Here is an 18634-nt window from a genome sequence, read left to right as displayed (position 1 = left end):
GGGGCTGGCTGCAGCCGGGAGGCTCCAAACAGCTGCTGCCTCCCCAGCCCCAACGCATGCCAAGGAAAATGACCTCGCATGCCATGCTCAGCAAGTGTCGGGGGTTGCCAACCCCTGGTCTAGGCCATCCCACTGAGGTTACAACATAATCCAGCTTTTGGGGAGATGTTACGGAGCAGGGGTTCAATTCATTATTGGACATAATGAACTTTCCAGGGATACCTGCGGAACTAAGTGAGATGAGGCTGTGGGGGGTGTCTTGTTGCTAGAGGCTATACCTTTTCCTGGAGCTCTCTGGAGCGCTCACAGGGAGGGCAGTGGGAAGCATGAAGAAAAGCAACAAGTGTATGCAGCACTTCACTCATCATTCAATACCTTCCACTACCCAAAGTGGCCCCTCTCCACTAATGGAACAAAAAGGGAGCATCTTCCCTAAGCATTTTCCCCTCTATTGTCCGACTGCTTGAGACACAGCTTCAGCATCTACATTAGATATTATCTTCAAACAACAAATGCAAAACAACCAGAATGCTGCACTATGTTTTCCAGCTAGTCTTCATTAGTAGAAGGATTTCATTTAATCTCTTGCCAGATGGTTTTTTGAGATTAGGGGACTCTTAACTGTTGGTGATTTTTTTTCATTGAAAAATAGCTGCTCACTGAAGGATTTCTTTTTTGTTTACAAGTCGGCATTTTCATTAAGCAATTGATGTTTTGATTAGCCCTCAGCTCCTAATGGTAGTTCACATATGTTTTTGGATTTAATATATTCAGATATCTAGCTACATGTGAAAGAGGACATTCTGACTGTGGAGAGTACCATGCAGTAACTGCTTTTGTATCAGAGCTATTGAGGAAAAAATATTGAGGGAACTTTCTAGTTACCTTTCTCACAGTGAGGTCCATAAAATCCATCTGGACATTCACACACATGCCTTTCATTGCAAAAACCTCCATTTCTGCACCCTCCTGGGCATTCAGCTTCATAAAAAATATAACATCATTAATCAGACATGAACATTTTCAGTTATAATGCCACTTCCCACCATACCAATACATTCTATTTACAGACCAGGGAAAAATATATAGCAAAAATTATCAAAATTGAGACAATTATCAAAATTCATTGGCCAAGTAGGAAAATTCTGACTTAGATGAAAGCTCAGCTAAAAAATTCCACATAGGAAATCAACATTTTATCTACAAATACAATTGGCATTATAAAATTAGTTACACTCATGTAAGTATGATTTATGCTTGACACTGATATTCTAGTCCTCTGTGTTGTTCTATGGGGTAAGGAATAACGTAGAATCCAATAGTGTATATAGGAATAAACAGTTAGTCAGTACGTAACCTGGAGCATGAGTGCTATGCTTCTTGTGAGAAATGCCACTTACTCATCAGGACAAGCTTCAGTTTCTGGGTTGATTTAATGTATGGCTGGAGGCATTAGGTGTATCGCATTAACCACTATACATTAATCTAATTAATATTAAGATGACAATGTCATGGATGCAAATGAAGGAATCATTTTCCAGGCTGGATTCCTGGACAATGATCACATATCATCATCCAACCGTCACTCGCATCCCAAATATCTACCACATACTGTTAGGCATTTGGCAGCATTGGCTAGGTTGTATAGGGAAGAGAAATACATCTGGGTATCATCAGCATTCTAAAACATCCTATACCATTGAGCAGGAGGCAGCACAAATTAGAACCCTCTGGGACCACACAAAAATAAGCCCTCAGGGCTGAAGAGCAATTGCTCAAAGATCTCTTAGATAAGAGTGAAGCCACAGAGGAGTGACCCTGTCTACTTTCATTAAAGCAAGCCAACAATGTCTTGTGATCAGTGCTACCAAGGGCAGCACACAGCTCTAACAAAATAAGGACGGTCATCTGATCTTTATTCATTACCGAGAAGGGATTAACTACCTGTGCAATCTTTTTCACTATACCCAGGTCAGTTCTCAGAAGGGTAAGTATTAAAGAAGTCTATAGCTACTCTGAGACGTGTCACATCATAACATTATCAGCACCCTTAACTCAAATTGGAAGATTCTGAATGATAGTTGGCCAGAGAGAGAAACGGTGTGTCTGAAAAATCATTCCTTAATTGCTAAAGTCTGTCAACAGTGGTCCCAGTTCTCTGCTGGCCCTGAATGCCTTTACCAAAAAATGCAAGGACACCTCAGTCAGATTCAGGGAAGATGTACCACCTCCTTTTGGTCCAGTCAATCTCCTGAATAGCATTAAATTGAGTTTGAAGTCTAAATATTTACAGAGTTTACAAAGACTATTTTAATTTTGCTGTGAACAGTTGAATACATATAAATGCGGATGCAGCCCATGGGAATGCTGAAAACTGATTCTGAATAATTTTTAGAAAGTGTTGTGCAATTCCCCCACCTAATATTTTAGTCAAGTGGTGTGTGTATGATCAGCTGGAAACATACAGATTTACCCTTAGATAAGCTTCCTTATTGAAATCATAAGAAAGGGCTAAATAGAACTACGGGTAAGTTTTTTAAATTATTGACAATATTCTTTCCTCACTTACAAAACTAAAACACTTTGAAGTCAATAGGAACTTTGGGTGAACTGGCGAGTAGAGAAAGTGGAAAAAATTCTACTCTGAGTTTTACTATTGTGTAGTAGTGAAATTTGAGGCCCTCAAGCAAAAGCAAGCAAACTGGAAAAGAAGTTAAATTAAAATATACTATCTACATAAACTGTCAATGTATGAAATAGAATGTATGGTTTTAAATGTGAAGCTGTTTGCAATAGTAATAATAAGGGTAAAGGCTTTTTGTCTTTCTTTGTTCCAGCATTATATTCTAGGATTTTTTTCTGGGAATGTTTTTCCCTTTGTATACAATGCAGAGCTGCTATTCATTACAGAGAATATATGCTTAAACAAATACCATTTCAAATAGAGAAATAGAAAAACATTATTTTTTGTGTGGCCACCTCTTAGCCACAACAAAGCCTCCCCTTTCCACAGAATTGCTCCTTGGTTTTCCCTACTTCCTTTAGTGGGGGCCCTTTCTGACTAGCTAGGAATAGCTGGAAACAATGACCCAGGGCCCAGGCAGCAGCAGATATGAATGCCTTGGCTTTATGACATATGTCACGGGATCTTCTCTACTCCCATAAAGGAGTTCTTTTAAAGAAAACAAAAACAGTGTCTTTTATGACACCATTACAGAAACAGACTACCAGTGAGAACATTTCAATTTCTTCCAATATCCATCAGAAATTTTGCAGGATCCATTTCAATAAACTAAGCACAAGAAGAAGCTTACCCTCATATAACCAAATATAAGCTGGAAGACACTGGCATGATAGACACTTACATGCCCCTAAGAGTACTGTCTCCTGTTTTGTGACCAAGCCTCATAGTCAGGCTCAAGGAGTGGAAGACTAGATGACTATTTAGTCACAGAATCCCCCAGGAGTAAGATGGGTCTTGTCACACACGACACTTAGTATGTGATAAATCTTGGAATGTCATGCAATTAATGTTAGAACGTGTCCTGAGCAGGCTCATGATAATGTTTACTACAAACCCTAACATGCACAGCTTGTACTTTGTCACCAGAGGGCTAGCAAGCAGGCATCACAGCATACCATGCTAGAGTGAATTTTCCCCAATTTTATGATGGCAGCCAAAAACAGATTAGTATAGAGCAAAGCACTGAATGACTGCCCATCTTGCTGAGGGCACCAGTGCCAATCCCACTTTGACCAACTGTCCCAAGGACAATCCCAGGAATCTCCAGAGACCTTATGGAGATGATGAGTGGTGGAACTGAGTGAATCCTTGCCTTGGCTTCTCTAATCCACAGGCACTTGATGATCTTGTGGCACAAGCTCCTGGTCCTGGTGAGGTGCTACTTTGAAGACCATGATGCTGCCATTGGCATCATGCTGGCCCACTTGCAGGAGGGACAACATGATGCTGCACAAGCCAGGGTGTTGCAGGCCTAGTATCAAATGCCACCTTGTTGCTGCTGGACACTGCTGGTGGTCTTGGACTGGTGGGAGCAACTTGTGCTTGATAACTGGGATGATGAGCAGCAGTGGCAGAACTTTAGGATGTTCCATGGCACATGTGGACCTTTACACCGAGCTGGCTCCTTGCTGCAGTGACAAGACACTGAGCACTGGCACCCCATGTCTGTCAAGAGATGCATAGCCTTGGTGATTTGGAAGTTGGCAAAACACTGATAGCCTCTGTTCCATCACCAACCATGGGTGGACAACAGCAACAATAGTCGTGCATGGAATATATGATGTCAGACTTGAAGGAGCCAGGCCTCAGTTCATCTGGCTTGGGGACCCACAGGAAGTCATTGCTGGGTTTGAACAGATGGGCTCTCCGAACCACATGGGCACCAGCAGTGGGATCCACATACCCATTCTGTGCCCCCCTCAATGTACCTCAGGTTACATAACTTGCAAGGGGGGTCTTTTCTGTTATACTCCAGGGAGTCATGTACCTCCAGGGTAACTTCACTAACATCAATGTTGGGTGGTTGGGCCGCAATACCTGCATATTAAGGAACCCTGGTTTCTGGTGATGGTCAAGCTAGAGTTCACTGCTAGGGCTCCCACCATGAATTTGGCTGCCTGTTACTCCCTTGATTATAGGGGACCTAGCCTATCTGCCGCTCCCCTGGTTCATAAAGCTATACAGCAGCCAGCTGAACCATAAAGAAAGAGTTTTTCAAATACTGGCTGAGCAGCTTCCAGATGGTGGTGGTGTATGTCTTTGGGCACCTAAAGGTGTGCTGGAGGTCCCTATGGGTTCAACTTGAACTCAGGCTGAGGACCATTCCTAGCTTTGTGGCCACTGTATGCATCCTTGACAATATATGCAAGGTGAGAGGAGAAGCCTTCCTGGAAATTAGGCCAGCTTTGGACCGATGCACATCAAGGAGAGCCCCTGGCGCACTGGATGGTACCCAGAAGAGCTCCTGGCTGAACATCCCAGACGGAACCGCCTCCAGGCTGTTCTGATCGGAGAAGCCTTGGCCAACTCCTTTCTGGGACAACGTTCTGCCAGATGGAAGGGGGGCACAGGGGCCCTCTAAGTGATTATCAATCCTTCATTCACCATGCTGTACCTTTAATGTGCTTTTCCAAAACATCTCAGTAAATATCTTTCACATTAAATTTTTTCCTTCATGCTTCCTGTTGTGAAGGATTGGAGCAGGGCAGGGTGGGGGACCTGGAGAGGCAGAAAAAAGATTGGGCATGCTGGAAAACTGATGGGGGAACTGGGGTCCTGCACTGGGAGTTTGCAAGAGCTGTCTGGGAGGGGGAGACTCAGGAACTGGGTCCTGAGCTGGGAGTTCATGAAGGTTGGTTGGGAGGTGGGGAACAGAGGCTGGGTGGGTTGGGGACAGCACACAAAGGACAAATTTCATAACTGTGAAAGCTTTATTTCTTCAAATACACTTAAAATAAGCACTTGAAAACAAAAACCATCTCACAAGCAACTGTGATAAGCTTAAATTAACACTATGCAAACTGAGATGAGTGGGGTACTTTTAGGTCCACCCAAATCCTTTATCTACAGGTCTCCTTGCTGGCTGTGAGGGTCCCTGGGAGTGCTGTGGCATAGGAGTATGCTCCCACCCCAGTCAAAGCTGGATGGCTCCATAGAGCTTGATAGCTGCATGGGTAGATCCAATTCCACACTGCTGAGGAGCTGGGTGGGGGCAAACAGTGCCAGGGTACATCCTCCTGTCTCATCACTGCAGTTCAAGTACCTTTTTGTGGTGCTGCCCCCCTGCTGCTGGGGTGCTGTCACCTCCTGTTGTTTCAGAAAAGGGAAAGACTGCCCCTGCCATAGCATTTGGTAGACCTGCTGCCCAGACCTCCACTCCCTGCTTGGCACCCAACCATGCCAGCAGGTACATGGTTCTGACTGGCCAGGGTGGTTGGAGTACAGGGTGGTATGCACAGTGTGCCTAGTCAGCCTCTCCTTGCTCCACTGGCCATTTTACGGCAGTTGCTGGCCAGGGAAGGGTGTGGGAGGATGTGTGGGAGGCAGCCAGTCTCCATGGTAGCCCAGGCTGGTGTTAGACTGGTGCCATTGCCTCCGGTTGGGTGGGGGAGGGTAGGTGATTTTAGGTGTTTGCAGACTCATAGTCATGACATAGACATACTCTGCAGGAGCAGTAGCCATCCTGTCCAGGAAGGACTACATGAGTCTGCAACAGACTGGAGGGATGCATAGATCTGGAGGGCCAATTCCTGGACCATCTCTGAGCCTCTTGCCATCTCTGCATCTGTTCCAGGAACTGGTGGTCCTAAGCCACGAAAGTCTGCTGAATACTTCTTAGCAGCTCCTCTGACCAATCATGCTGGTGCTCATAGGCAGCAAGCCAGCTCTCAGTGGCATCAGCTCACCATGCAAAGGATTCCATGAACTCCTCCAGCATCTGATCTTGCTGGTCCTACTGGTGTTTTGGCTACAGGATATTGTCTTAAAGCAGCATCAGTGCTGGAACCTCCAGAGCTCTCCCAGGCCAGAGCAAACTCAGAGGACTGAACAAAATAGAAGCGACTTTGAGTGTACTTCTGTAGTTAGCAGATAATTTGTGTCAATCCTGGAGTTCCCACACATGTAGTCTTGACGGGTGCACAGACAACACTACACTGACAGCAGGGCAGACCCTGAAATTGCTACCAGCTTCTAAGATATTATGAGGGAAAGCCAGTGTGTTTTACTCTCCCGCTCACTTCCATTAGTAAGCAGGATGAGAGGAGAACTGTACCATGGTAAGCAATCTCTCAGATATCTACTCTCAGCTAGCTACCGTCTCCCCCAAACTCTTCCCTCCCCAGAGTTGCCCACAGATGGGTGGGGATCACCCATTAGGAAGACACCCTCCTACTACATTATCTTGTCTGTCCCTGTCTCAGCACATCACTTCTCTGGTTGATATCTCCCTGGCAAGAATGTTTTGGCAGCACAGAGCGGAGCTTTTTGAGCTTGCAGGTGGCAACCCTACAAGATAGGCCCTGCTACTTCTGCAAGCTTTTGTGCCAGCACCTGTCCTAGAGATATGTAAGAGCATAACTATTTATGATGGCTCCCTGGGAAAAGTAGTGATTCCATGGAATGTACACTGAGACTTTGGAAACTTTCTACTTCTGTATTACTGCTTCATAGCTCTGCCAGGCATCCTAGCAGTGAAAGCAGTGATCATTCTCATATTGAACTAGGATAATCTTGCCCTCCTCCACACCCTACAAAGCTCTCTTGAAGAATGATGCCCCATCCTGTGCTCTGCCTGAATGCTCTGAGCCCACTGTCACTGCAAACCCAAGCTGTGAAGGGGACCTGGAATCCCAAAAGATGACAACTTTCACTGCCACCCAAAGTAGCTCCACCTAGTGTCTGTGGGGGGACAGAAGCAGCTGAAGTGACAGTGATGACAGTGTTCCCTAGTAGACTCATCTGCACCTGGCCACCACAGAGGAGCATATGGGACTACCATCAGCCATACGAACAGTGCCTTTGGAGGGTGAGGATGCAGGTTGACCTGGGGTTATGGTCTATTCTACATGTTCTCCTCTCAGAGATTTACCCCCTCAGCCACCCCTCTGATTGTGTTCATGTGCACCTAAATAAATGCTTTAAACGGTGCATTTCTATGAGTTAGTGCCCCAAAATGCTGTCCAAGGGTTGGACCCCGGTATCGCAGGGGGGAGCTCTGCTAAGCCCACCCTAGATACTGGCATGCAGATTTCAACCAGCATCTACAAATATGTGTGGACCAGGGCGAAGTTGGCCCCTTGAAGCCCATCAAAGTACCCCAGTGCATGTGGGATGTCCAGAAACAGGGAAGGGGCAGGCTGTGAGCTGCCATTTCTAAGTAGGGTGGTCTGTGGGATGAGGCAGGTAGACTGGGTTTCCACTTATCAGAGAGGGAGGGTGGGTAGCTCCCTACCACTGTGCACAGCCTCCAGGGGAGGAATGGGGTGGCATGTACTCCCCACATAATTGTGCATGGGACAGATGCGGGCTGCTTACTGTGAGCTCAGGGCTCTCCACTTTGCTGTCTTTCTCTTGGGAGCCCCATGCTGGCTACATGGCCCCCTGCCTGCCTGGCAGCAGTGGGGGCAGCAAGTTATGCCTCCCACTGCCAGGTAGGCATGGGGCATGTGGCCAGCACGGGGACCCCAGGGCAAAGGCAGCAGAGTGGAGAGCCCTGAGCCGGGAGGAGAGGCAAGCATGTGCCACCCCACCCCCAGCCTGGCTGGGTCCATTCAACCTCCCCTGTGGGGCATGAAGGCCCACCCCACCCTTGGCAGCAACAGCACCAGGAAGGGAAGTGCCCCTCCCCCTGCTGGAGTCCAGCTCCTGGGACTTGGAGCCTGGCTGCGGGGGAGAAGTGACACGATACATTCACGTTTATAATGGACTATGGGGGGCCTCCAATTTTTTGTCTGCCCAGGGCCCCAATAAATCTTAATCCTCCACTGCTCCTCTCCCCAGTTTGTGATGAGTCTTGCTATGACTCCAGTTCACAACCCTTCTGCAGGGTTGGGGAATGTCTGGGGAAGACATTCTCTGATTTTGTTTGGTTCAGTACATCAAGTTAGGTGACTGTTGTTGACACTGGAGTGTTCAAGCAAAAGTGGCAGGCCTTGGTAAACCCTGAGGGCTTCAGTGGGTGCGTGGGGATGTGTTATAGGCATTGGAGTCATACCTCCTCCAAGTAGAGGTTGTTGCCTTGATACCCGTTCCCACCAGGCTGTAGAGTTCTGCAGGGTAGATAGACTGGCCCCCGGAGCAGGAGGAATGGGGGGGCTGGGAGTTGTGCATCTTGGGATGCTGGAGGACTTCAAATAGCTTGTATTATCACCATGGAACAGGTCATCAGTAGCTGAACACATGTTCCTTAATAAAATACTCCTCACCAGAAAAGTCATAAGTTTGCTACAATTGAGCACATTTGGCATGTTATACTGCTTGAATACATAGCTGCTCACATTTTAAGTGCATGTAATGTATACTAAGTGTCTTGTGTGGCATGGCCCTATAATGTATACCAGGAGTCCATAGCACCAAACTAAAGCTAAAATTGCATAACTGGAAAATGATAATGACAATGATGATGACAATGGCAATGATAATAGTATGTAAAACATGGCTTGGGTGAAAGGTACTAAGAGATTGGCTAGAAAGGGTTTCAAACCCAGAAAAACAGTATTTCCCCAATCTATGTACATATCAGAATTATACAGTCTCTGTTAGTTAGGTCATGACCACACTACTTCCAAACTTGATTAAATGTAATAGCTTTATATGTAATTAAAATTAAAAGTTGTAAAAGCATTTTAAACAGTGTTACATTTGCATCAAATAGACTCCTTGGTGTATAAGATATATAATTTAAGTTTCCTTAAGCTTCCCATTTTCTCTTCTGCTTCTCTTCCCTTTTCATACCCCCTCCACCATTTCTCTCAGCTAATTGGTAACAGTGAATCTTCAAAGGAGAAGACCAGTGCTGTTCTGCTGTTTAGCTGCAGTAGAGTTTCAAAAAATAAACAGCCCTTCCTCCCTCTGCTTGTTCTTTGAAGCCTTACTACTGCCAATTGGCTAACAGAAAAGGAGTGAGAAAAAGCATGAAGGATAAGGGAATTAAATTTAAATAAGTGTGTACAAGACAATTTTTCCACAATATGAAAAATGTTTAAGAGCCTTTTGATTAGATTACTAGCAAATCACAGAGTACCAAAATAACCAAGAAGTCCTTACTTTCACTTCACTGCTACAATCCCAGTAACATTTTCATTATTGCCATGCCTACCTTTGTTTCAAATAAGACAGAAGTAACTTAAAAAGCACAAGCTAATGGTATGTCATGAGGCCATGATTTCATAATTACCTTGCTGGCATGTTTTAAAGAAGATGGCATTTTGGGGAGTTTGGAGAATTATATTGCCTTCTGAATTCATTATGATCACATTCACTTCAAATGCTGCTACTCCATCTTGCTTTCCGAGGCAAGGAAATCCAACCTGGACAACTAAAGGGAAACAAATTATAATTATATAATAATTTTATCAAGATAATATACATTTTACAATGTTTAATACAAACATTGAAATAGAGAAAGCATATAAAACCATGATATCAGTTTGGTATCTATTTGTTAACACTGGGAATGAATAGCATATACAGACTTTTGTCAACAAATACAGTAAATAATGTCCTGGAAGCAGAGACAAGACATCAAGACTCCTTCTTCCAAGTGGAGTGCCATAACTATAAAGTTACAGAGGCAGGCTCTCTCTTGCCTATTCTTGTCTTGACCCCATGAATTTTCCATTCCTTTCTGCACAATGGGCCAGCTTCAACAGGAAGACAAGAAGGTGCTTCTACAGTCTATTTTGTAGTCTGTAGTTAGGGCACTCATTTGGAACATGCAAGATATGGGTTTGAATTTCCTCAGTCTGAGGAAAAAGCAGAATCAAGGTCTCTGACTGCCTGAACGAGTGCTCTAACCACTTGGTTATTCTGCAAAAGGTTGATGGCTCTATTGCCACCAATTAGTTAGATGCCTATCCTCAGAAAATGGACTATGTGCCCTGGATCCCAAATGAACAGAGGTCCCTAGGTTATGGAAAAGGTCAGCAGCATTTCCTTTTGTTCCAGGCACCTTTAGTCCATAGGCTAGATAAGGGTTATGCATGCCTTATGTTTTTGGTGTTGCATCACCTAAGACAGGGGTGCCCAATCTGTGTTATGGGTGCCACAAGTAGCAAGGGAAACCTTGGTGTGTGGCACATGGCAGATAGGGGAGGAGACAGCAGCACAGTGGCAGATATGGCAGGGAGAAGAAAGCAAAAAAGCAGAGCAGTGGCTTGGTTAGGGAGTACAGGACAGGGAGCTGAAAGCTGAGCTGCAGAGCGGGGTAAGGAAAAGGCATCAGGGTGACACTTCAGAAGGGTGGATGGCTAATTTGTGGTATGCCTGCCAAAAAGGTTGGTCCCTGCTGACCTAAGAGAAGGCACCCAGATGACCAGTCTGTATTTGTCCTTTAGAAGCTTTATTTTCAGAATTAACTTCGTACTTTGGAGCCTAAATCCTATTGAGATTCCAGTTCCTGTTCTCTGCACCCCTCCCCACACCGCTTTTGAAAATGGATCTTAGATGTTTTTGAAAAGGTTATCCTAGCTGTATTCTGCTGGTGTACATATTAGCATTAATGTCTGAATAAAGCTCTGACTTTAATAAAAGCTTGTTATGTGAAGTAGTGGTACGACTGAATACTTAGTATACACAATACTTGATGCAACTATTTAAAATGATTAGAGAGACGTCACTTTGTCAGAGCTTCTTAAGTGTTCTAAATGTAGTGGATAGATGGAGATTGGCTCTTTAAGAAAAGTATGCAAACACTTTTGAAGTACAAAGAGTCTAAGTAAATAATTAAAGCCATTAAATCTGGAGTATTTTAATGAGGAGGCAGGCCTGGAACCTCAAAGTCTTGGAATGCTGTTCTGTGATTGTCACAACTGATCTTAAATAATCTTCAGATGAAACAATTATCTTTTTTCTTCAATACTGGCTCCTTCTTGTTCTATAAATTGGCTCCAGCTAATAGAACTTAGTCTACTCATTTCTCTTAAAACTTGTCTGAGATTTCAGAACATAATATTGAACTTGCAGCTTTGCATCATTTTTGTTTGCCATAAAAATATTTTTGCAAGCCAAGGTGGGCAATATTTCTTGATTTTTTTTTTTTGCTTCAGTAAAGCACAGCAACATTTAATTTGCAATTCATTTTCTGTATCTGACAGATCCAAGATTGCCAAAAGTCAGTTGCAATTTGAATTATAAAATCCAATACAATGCTCCATTTGAGGAGGTTTTTATATTGACCTTTTAACAAGACTGTTAAAAAAGCACATGCAATAAGGCAAGGGCAGCCAGTTATTTCAGGTGCAGGGCTGTTTACTGAGTTTTGGCAAGCCATTGAGGGCCACATGACAGGCAGCCAGGGGCAGATAAATATTAATTTTCTAAATTTTTTAGGGGCCCTGCGGGCCAGATAGAATGGCCTGGAGGGCCGCAACCAGCCCGTGGGCTGCATTTTGCCCGCCCCTGCAATAAGGGGTAAGGTCTTGCTGTGAATTAAAAAGATGTAACTGTGGTGAACAATTTAAGGCACTGAAGAGTACAAAAATGTAGTAAATAATGCAATGCTCACAAAAATGGTTTTAAGACAAGTATCACTTGATGGTTTCCTGAACAGATGGCTTAAAAAGTGTTTCCCCAACTGTGATATGGAAGGCCATGGCTAATGGGCTATGAATTGTGCCATCCCTCATTTTCTACTGAAGGTTTGATGATAAAGGAGGACTGGTGGCCTCTAAAAAATAAGGAGAGTTGACAGTGGTCCATTGGTCCAAAAAGTCTGGCTTAGAGAAAGAGAACAGATGTAAAATTTAGAAATAATACTGTGGGCTGACCTTCCAGTCTGACTTTCTTTTTATCACAGACCATTGAATTTCTCCCAGTTTCTGTTATGTTAAGCCCAAGAACTTGTCTGTCAAAACATTCCTTCCAGAATGGCATCCATTCTTGATTTCAAGATATTAGTGGAAAACCCACCCTCTCCCTAGCAGTACATTCACATGGACAGTCATCTTCACTATTCAAAATTTGTGACATTTCTAATTAGAATGTGTCTGGCTTCATTTCCTACTATTGGATTTTGATAGAGCTCTCTCTGATAAATTAAAGAACCCTTTAGAAAGAACTCTTTAGTATCCTTTGTTTTCTCCATGTAAAGATACCTAAATGCTAGTTACCTCTCACTCTTATTTTTGATGAGGAACAACTTGAGCTCTATAAGGTTCTTGCTGTAATCTCTCTCTCTGAATTTTTTTACTGTACAGTGGGATAGTGGATATAACAAAACCAATTGTTCTGAAAGTGGGGGAAGAATGCAGGGGTGGGATAAGTACAATGGCTTAAGGGAGTTAGGTTCCCAAATCTCATTAATATTCAAGAAGAGATGTGTGCCTAACTCCCTTTGTCTCCTTTGAAAATTTGGTCTCATTTGATTTCAACAAGAACCATACTATTAAAAAACAATGTTATGTTTGGCTAGATTACTTCTGAGGACACCAGCTAATCTTCACCTACTCTACTTGCTTGTTACTTGCCTCCCCCATACTCTCCACCCTCATTTCCCTTTCCCCGCTCTAGTGCAAAATAGCGACAGACAAGAAGCTGAATACTATTTTGTAGACTATATTCAGTCATAATTAGTTATTTTAGGTCAGTTTGCAGATCCATTTAAAATACTAGCAGCTCACTGCTAAATACCGTATGTACTTCAAAAATGATTACCCATTACTGTTAAATGTCATATACATTGTGCACAAAGCATGATTTAACTAACAGTTACTAAACACTGCACACACAAGTACAGTTGCTTACCATATGGAAACACAGCACACATGTCCATATTAGTTTTGTAACTCAGTTAACAGAACTACAAAAAGGGTAAGCTTATTTTCAGTTTAGTCAGTCCTTTCTTTGTGATAGTAACCATGGCTCTTTCCTGAACTATGAAAGCTCATCTCTGTTGCCCATACAATGGAGGGCCATACATCCTCCTAAAGATAGTCAGGGACCTGCATTTTGATTCAACCTTTCACAGGACGTAGAAGTGAGGGCAGGGTGGCATTTTATAAGGGTGAAGATGCATATTACACTTAGACCATACCAAATCTGCAGAATGTTAAATGGTGTTAAAGTTAGAATATTCCGTGAGTGGTTGCACATTAAGGGTTAATACTGTTTTTGCCTGCACAGATCTGACTTGCCACTAGGGCTATGTACGGATAGTCAAAAAGCCCCAGGCTGAATTGATTTAATTTTTGCAGGTTAGTCTAGGCTGCATAGATGGAACTGATAAGCAAGTGGACAGACATTCACTTTTGATTCCGGAAATGCAGCCACATGCCTGCAGTGGCTCAGGCCAGATGCCAGGTGTGCTAGAGCACACCTCCCTGCTCAGCTGGAGTAGACAGTTTAGGTCAAGGCAAGTCTGCCCACCTTGTGAGGGAGGGTTTGCAGGGGAAATGCAAAGCATTCTGGGATGCTGGGGGACTGTGAGTTAACCTGAATATGGAAGGGATCTGGGACAGAAGTTTAATGAACTGATTTGACCTAAATCAGTTAAGTCTGCTACTACATCCATCCAGGTTTACCTTAAACCAGTTTCAGCCATTTTGAAAGCAGTTTATATGCACTGAACTTCTGTTGTGTTACAGATGTTAACCGGTTTTTGATCACTTATACTGGTTTATGTATCATTTCTGTCCCTAGCCATTAGGGCTGATGAACAGGAGTGTAGCTAGGAGCCAGAATACTTGGGTTCTATTCCTGCTCTGGGGCCTGGAAGCTGTACATCCTGGGATGCTGTAGACTTGCAACTTACTCATTTTATCTCTGTGGAGCAAACTGAAGTTAACCTAACATGAGCTAGGTAGCATGGCCCAAAGTTAACATTTGGCTAAAGGAGTGTAACTTTGAGATGCTCAGAGGGCACTTAGCATGAAATAATGAGCTTTAACATGTGGGCACTTGGGACTCCTATAGATGTGCAGAGAGCTTGCTCTGATGCATTAGAAATCCAGCGCATTAGAGCAGACATGATTAATCGAGTCTGCTGGAGCACAGAAATTGATGTGTTCTGGCAGCCTTCTGCACCACATGTATCAGTCTCCCCGTGAATCCCCAAACTGAAAAATTGGGGTTCTTTGAAATAAAACATGTTCAGTGAGCTTTAGCACAAAGCTCCCCACCACCATTTTTTCAGCATGGGGACACTGATCTACATGATGCGGGAGTGCTTTTAATTAGTGCAGCTCACTAATTAAAGTGCCCAGTGCCATGTCCCAAAGCACATGTAAAAATGCCCTTGTATTTTAAGTGCTCTTAGTATGGTCTAAATGTAACATATAACTTAATGCTCAGGCTAGGGACAGACATTATACATAAACCAGTTTAAGTGATCAGAAACTGCTTTAAAACTGTAACAGATGTTCAGTGCACATAAACCAGTTTGAAAATGGCTGAAACTGGTTTGAGATAAACCTGGTTGTATGTAGCATCAGACTTATCTGATTTGTCTCAAACTGGTTTATGCAATGTCTGTCTCAGACCCCTTGCTGGTTTAAGATAAATCAGACCCTCCCAGCACCCTGGCTGGACAGAGCTCTCTGCTCCACAGCAGGGCTGGCCCCTCCCCTCTGCTCCCTGGCTGGAGCTTGGCAGAGATCTGCAGGCACAGAGCATCTGCCTGGTTTTTCCCCCCTCTCCCCTGCTTTATGCAGACACCTCAGCATTAGCTAGCAGACCACATGCTGGCTACAGTCTATGCTGTGGGAGACCACAGGCAGACAGGCTTTTTGGAGCTAACCAATAGGTAGCTTAATGTCCTTCCTTGGAAAAGCTGTTTAAGAAGAGCGTGGAGAGAGGCTTTGTTTTCTTAATGGGTTAATAAACACTGAGTTAAAGGTGATAAACATTCCCTGTTGGGCAGGTCAGGAAGGGGGGGGAATAATCAGAGTGTTCTGCCTGGGCCTGGCTAAACAGACTAAGCTGCTAAAACTAACCTGCAAAGATTGAATCAATTCAGGCTCAGGATTTTTGAATGTCTGTCCCTAGCCTTAGGGAGTAACTGGTTCAGATGCAAATAGCATTTGAAGTAGTCTGTTGTCTGTGAAAGCTCATGCCTCTCTGAACTACTTAGTTTCTAACACCCTGATCTGCCTCCTGCCTGACTTCAGACTAACGTGCCTAACGACCTCTGTGCTCACAATATGTAAAATCTGCAAAATAAATCAGTTTAAGATCAGTTATGCTGAATTGGAGCTCGCTCTCTGCTTATCTTGCCTCACTTTCATGTAAACCAGGTTGTTATCCAAAGGGATTTGACTGAAACAGTCCTGCAGGGGATTCTGTATTACCAGATCATCAAATAATTTGATGTAAGGGGGTGGGTGCAAAACGGAAAAAAATCATATCACAGATGCTGAAAACAATGAAAATTACCTTAAGAGTTCATGTGAGCATACCAGTACTTATGCTTATTTTGTTGGTCTTGAAATAATTGTCTTTGCTAACAGATGTGTTTGGCTTGTAAGTGATTATTCTACAGCACTCTGTCCAGATGAATTTTTCACTGTTGCTCACCAAATACATACTACATTAAAGTATGAGTTATTTATATTAAATTTCAGATGCCATACAAAAGACATTGCTGTTACCATGACATCATTTCAATAACACTGTACTATTTAAGCTGCAAACTGTAAACTGAAGATTTCAAATACAAACCTTCTAAACTCATGCTATAAAATGGAAAAAAAAGCAAAAAGCTGTCAAAAGCATGTATATTTCCATGCATGTGAGATCCACTAGCTCTCATACTCTTCTCTTGCTCTTTCACCTTGCTCCTCTTCTCATTTCATCCTCACTGTGATGGAGTCATCTCTTCTTTCCCTCTCTCTCCTAAGATTTAATCCCCTTTTATCCAATCCTTTCATCCTGCTTCCACCCCTCTTAGTTTCAGTGCTGCTGGGGACACCCCAGAACTCTGCTTTTCTGAACAAGCAGCTGTTCAGTTCCTAAGCCAGGAAGGAGCTAGAAGAGACCATCCAGAGTGTCCAAGAAGCAGAACAGGAAGCACTGGACAGCAGAAGAGCATCCACACCATATCCAGCATTCGGCTTATGCAATTCTACTCCCCCTGAGGCAAGGCTTTTCCTGCAAGGTATGGCAACATACTGGGATAGATTCTCTTTGATCATGTCAGATGAAGGAACCATGTTTACTATCACTCCTACAATTCACTCTATATTATCTGTTAGTTACTGGCCTTGAATAGACTCCCATCTGGTTTTAATTGAGGCAGCAGGGAATACAGCCTATTAGTAAGCACTTTGGTGAATACCTTGACATTAAGGTTTATTAAAAACTATGTCTACAAGGGGCACAATCAATTTAATGTGGTTGGGTTTCCCAATCAACAAACTATGGGCTTCTCATACAGAATCTGGAATGTGAAAAGAATTTAAGAAACTACTGAATATGTTAACAACTTGGGCATGAAATCCTTTAGAAAGGTTTTTGAATTGCAGTTGGAATAAATAAGTAAATTAACCCATGCATTCTTTTTAACTGACTTACATCCCTATGTAAAATAAAGTATTTCATTATTCTATTTTATAATTAAGGCTGTTTTACCGTCCCTTATTACAAATATGGTCCTTTTCTCTCTCGACATGTTTTAGAAGGAAAATTTTGCAAGCGTATTACCCCAGCCATAATAAAGTTGTTTTAAGTAAGAAAAAAGCTTGTTGAATGCCGCTGTAAGACTGGTATTGCCCCATGAATTCTGACAATTTTCAAAATGATTCTTATATAATACCAGAAAAATTTCAAAGTACTGTATAAATGAATAATTTTGTCTCGTTTCCCTTCTGTCTCTCTCTCTCTCTCTCTCCCTCCTAGAAAGGAATCAATATATCTCAAAGTATCACTTTATTTGGTATCCCAAAGTACTGTTCTATTTATTTCTTCTATCTTTATACTTTTCATGTATTGAAAAATAGTTTGGAATTTTACTAATTTTTCATAGGATTCAGAGGTCCCTGAAACTTTTTTTGTGAACACTAATTTTACATTGATAAGAGTTATTTGCTAGTGGTTGTAAAGAGATGCAGAAGGCAGGGTAGATTTGCACCTTACAAAATAATTAAATCAGAGATGTAAAGACATGATCATTGTGGGTCTTGATTATAGTATGACTTGTACAAAACTTTTGTACCAGTTATAACTATGTTGGTGAGAGCTGTGATTTCTTTCCCCTGATCTGCACATAGATATGTCAGTATAAAGGTGTTTGATACCAGTATAACTCAAACTGTACTAGTATAACTGTGACCATGCTTGAGGAATTGTCACTTTTAAACTATATTCCTGTAAATGAAGCAGCACAGCATTTTTTGCAGAGAAATCTATGATGTCAGAAATCCTGAGTCTGATTAGGCATATCAAGGTGAAAATGGCCTGTGCCTGCATTCTGTATTGAGAATGCAGTCTTGGAGTTTAGCTATCTACATTTAAAAACACAACTGGTTTTTGCATTGAAAATGTAGTCTGAGTACTGCTTTCTTTCACAAGTATTCCCATTGATTTCAATGGCATTAATACGGTGGAGTTCTGTTTGACATGAAAAAGGAAATCTCAGTCTAACTATATGTTATAAATGCTTGTTGGAGATGGTGGGGGGGAAGAAGATTTAACCTCTTAGGTTTCATTTGTTAGGCATAGGGGTCACAGTTAGGTTGGGTTTTGTCAATGAGAAATTAATAAATTTAACAGCACTGTAATATGGATTTGAGCTAAAGCCAACAATATGATGATGGACTGGCTTGTACACAATCACTGACCAAGTGCTGGAAGGCTCTTCCCACTTTGGAAATGTGGAAATCACGTTTGTACTTAAGTTCTCTCTGTTTGGGTACCAGATATACCTGAATCCAGGACAACTTCTATTTAAGACACCCCCCC

At 42.8% G+C, this 18634-nt stretch overlaps 1 protein-coding gene across 1 annotated transcript in view; it reads right to left on the bottom strand.

The window, feature by feature from the left end:
- Positions 1-18634, bottom strand: part of WIF1 (WNT inhibitory factor 1) — an 89991-nt gene that overhangs the window by 13619 nt on the left and 57738 nt on the right. The window contains exons 4-5 of the mRNA XM_006022484.1: positions 9921-10061; positions 886-981 (exon numbers count right to left, since the gene is read on the bottom strand). Of these exons, the coding sequence (XP_006022546.1) occupies positions 886-981; positions 9921-10061 (237 nt within the window). The remainder of the gene's footprint in view (positions 1-885; positions 982-9920; positions 10062-18634) is intronic.

This window comes from Alligator sinensis, unplaced genomic scaffold, assembly GCF_000455745.1.
Source record: "Alligator sinensis unplaced genomic scaffold, ASM45574v1 scaffold65_1, whole genome shotgun sequence".
NCBI classification, from domain to species: Eukaryota; Metazoa; Chordata; order Crocodylia; family Alligatoridae; genus Alligator; species Alligator sinensis.
This window is presented reverse-complemented; position numbering and strand designations above follow the sequence as displayed.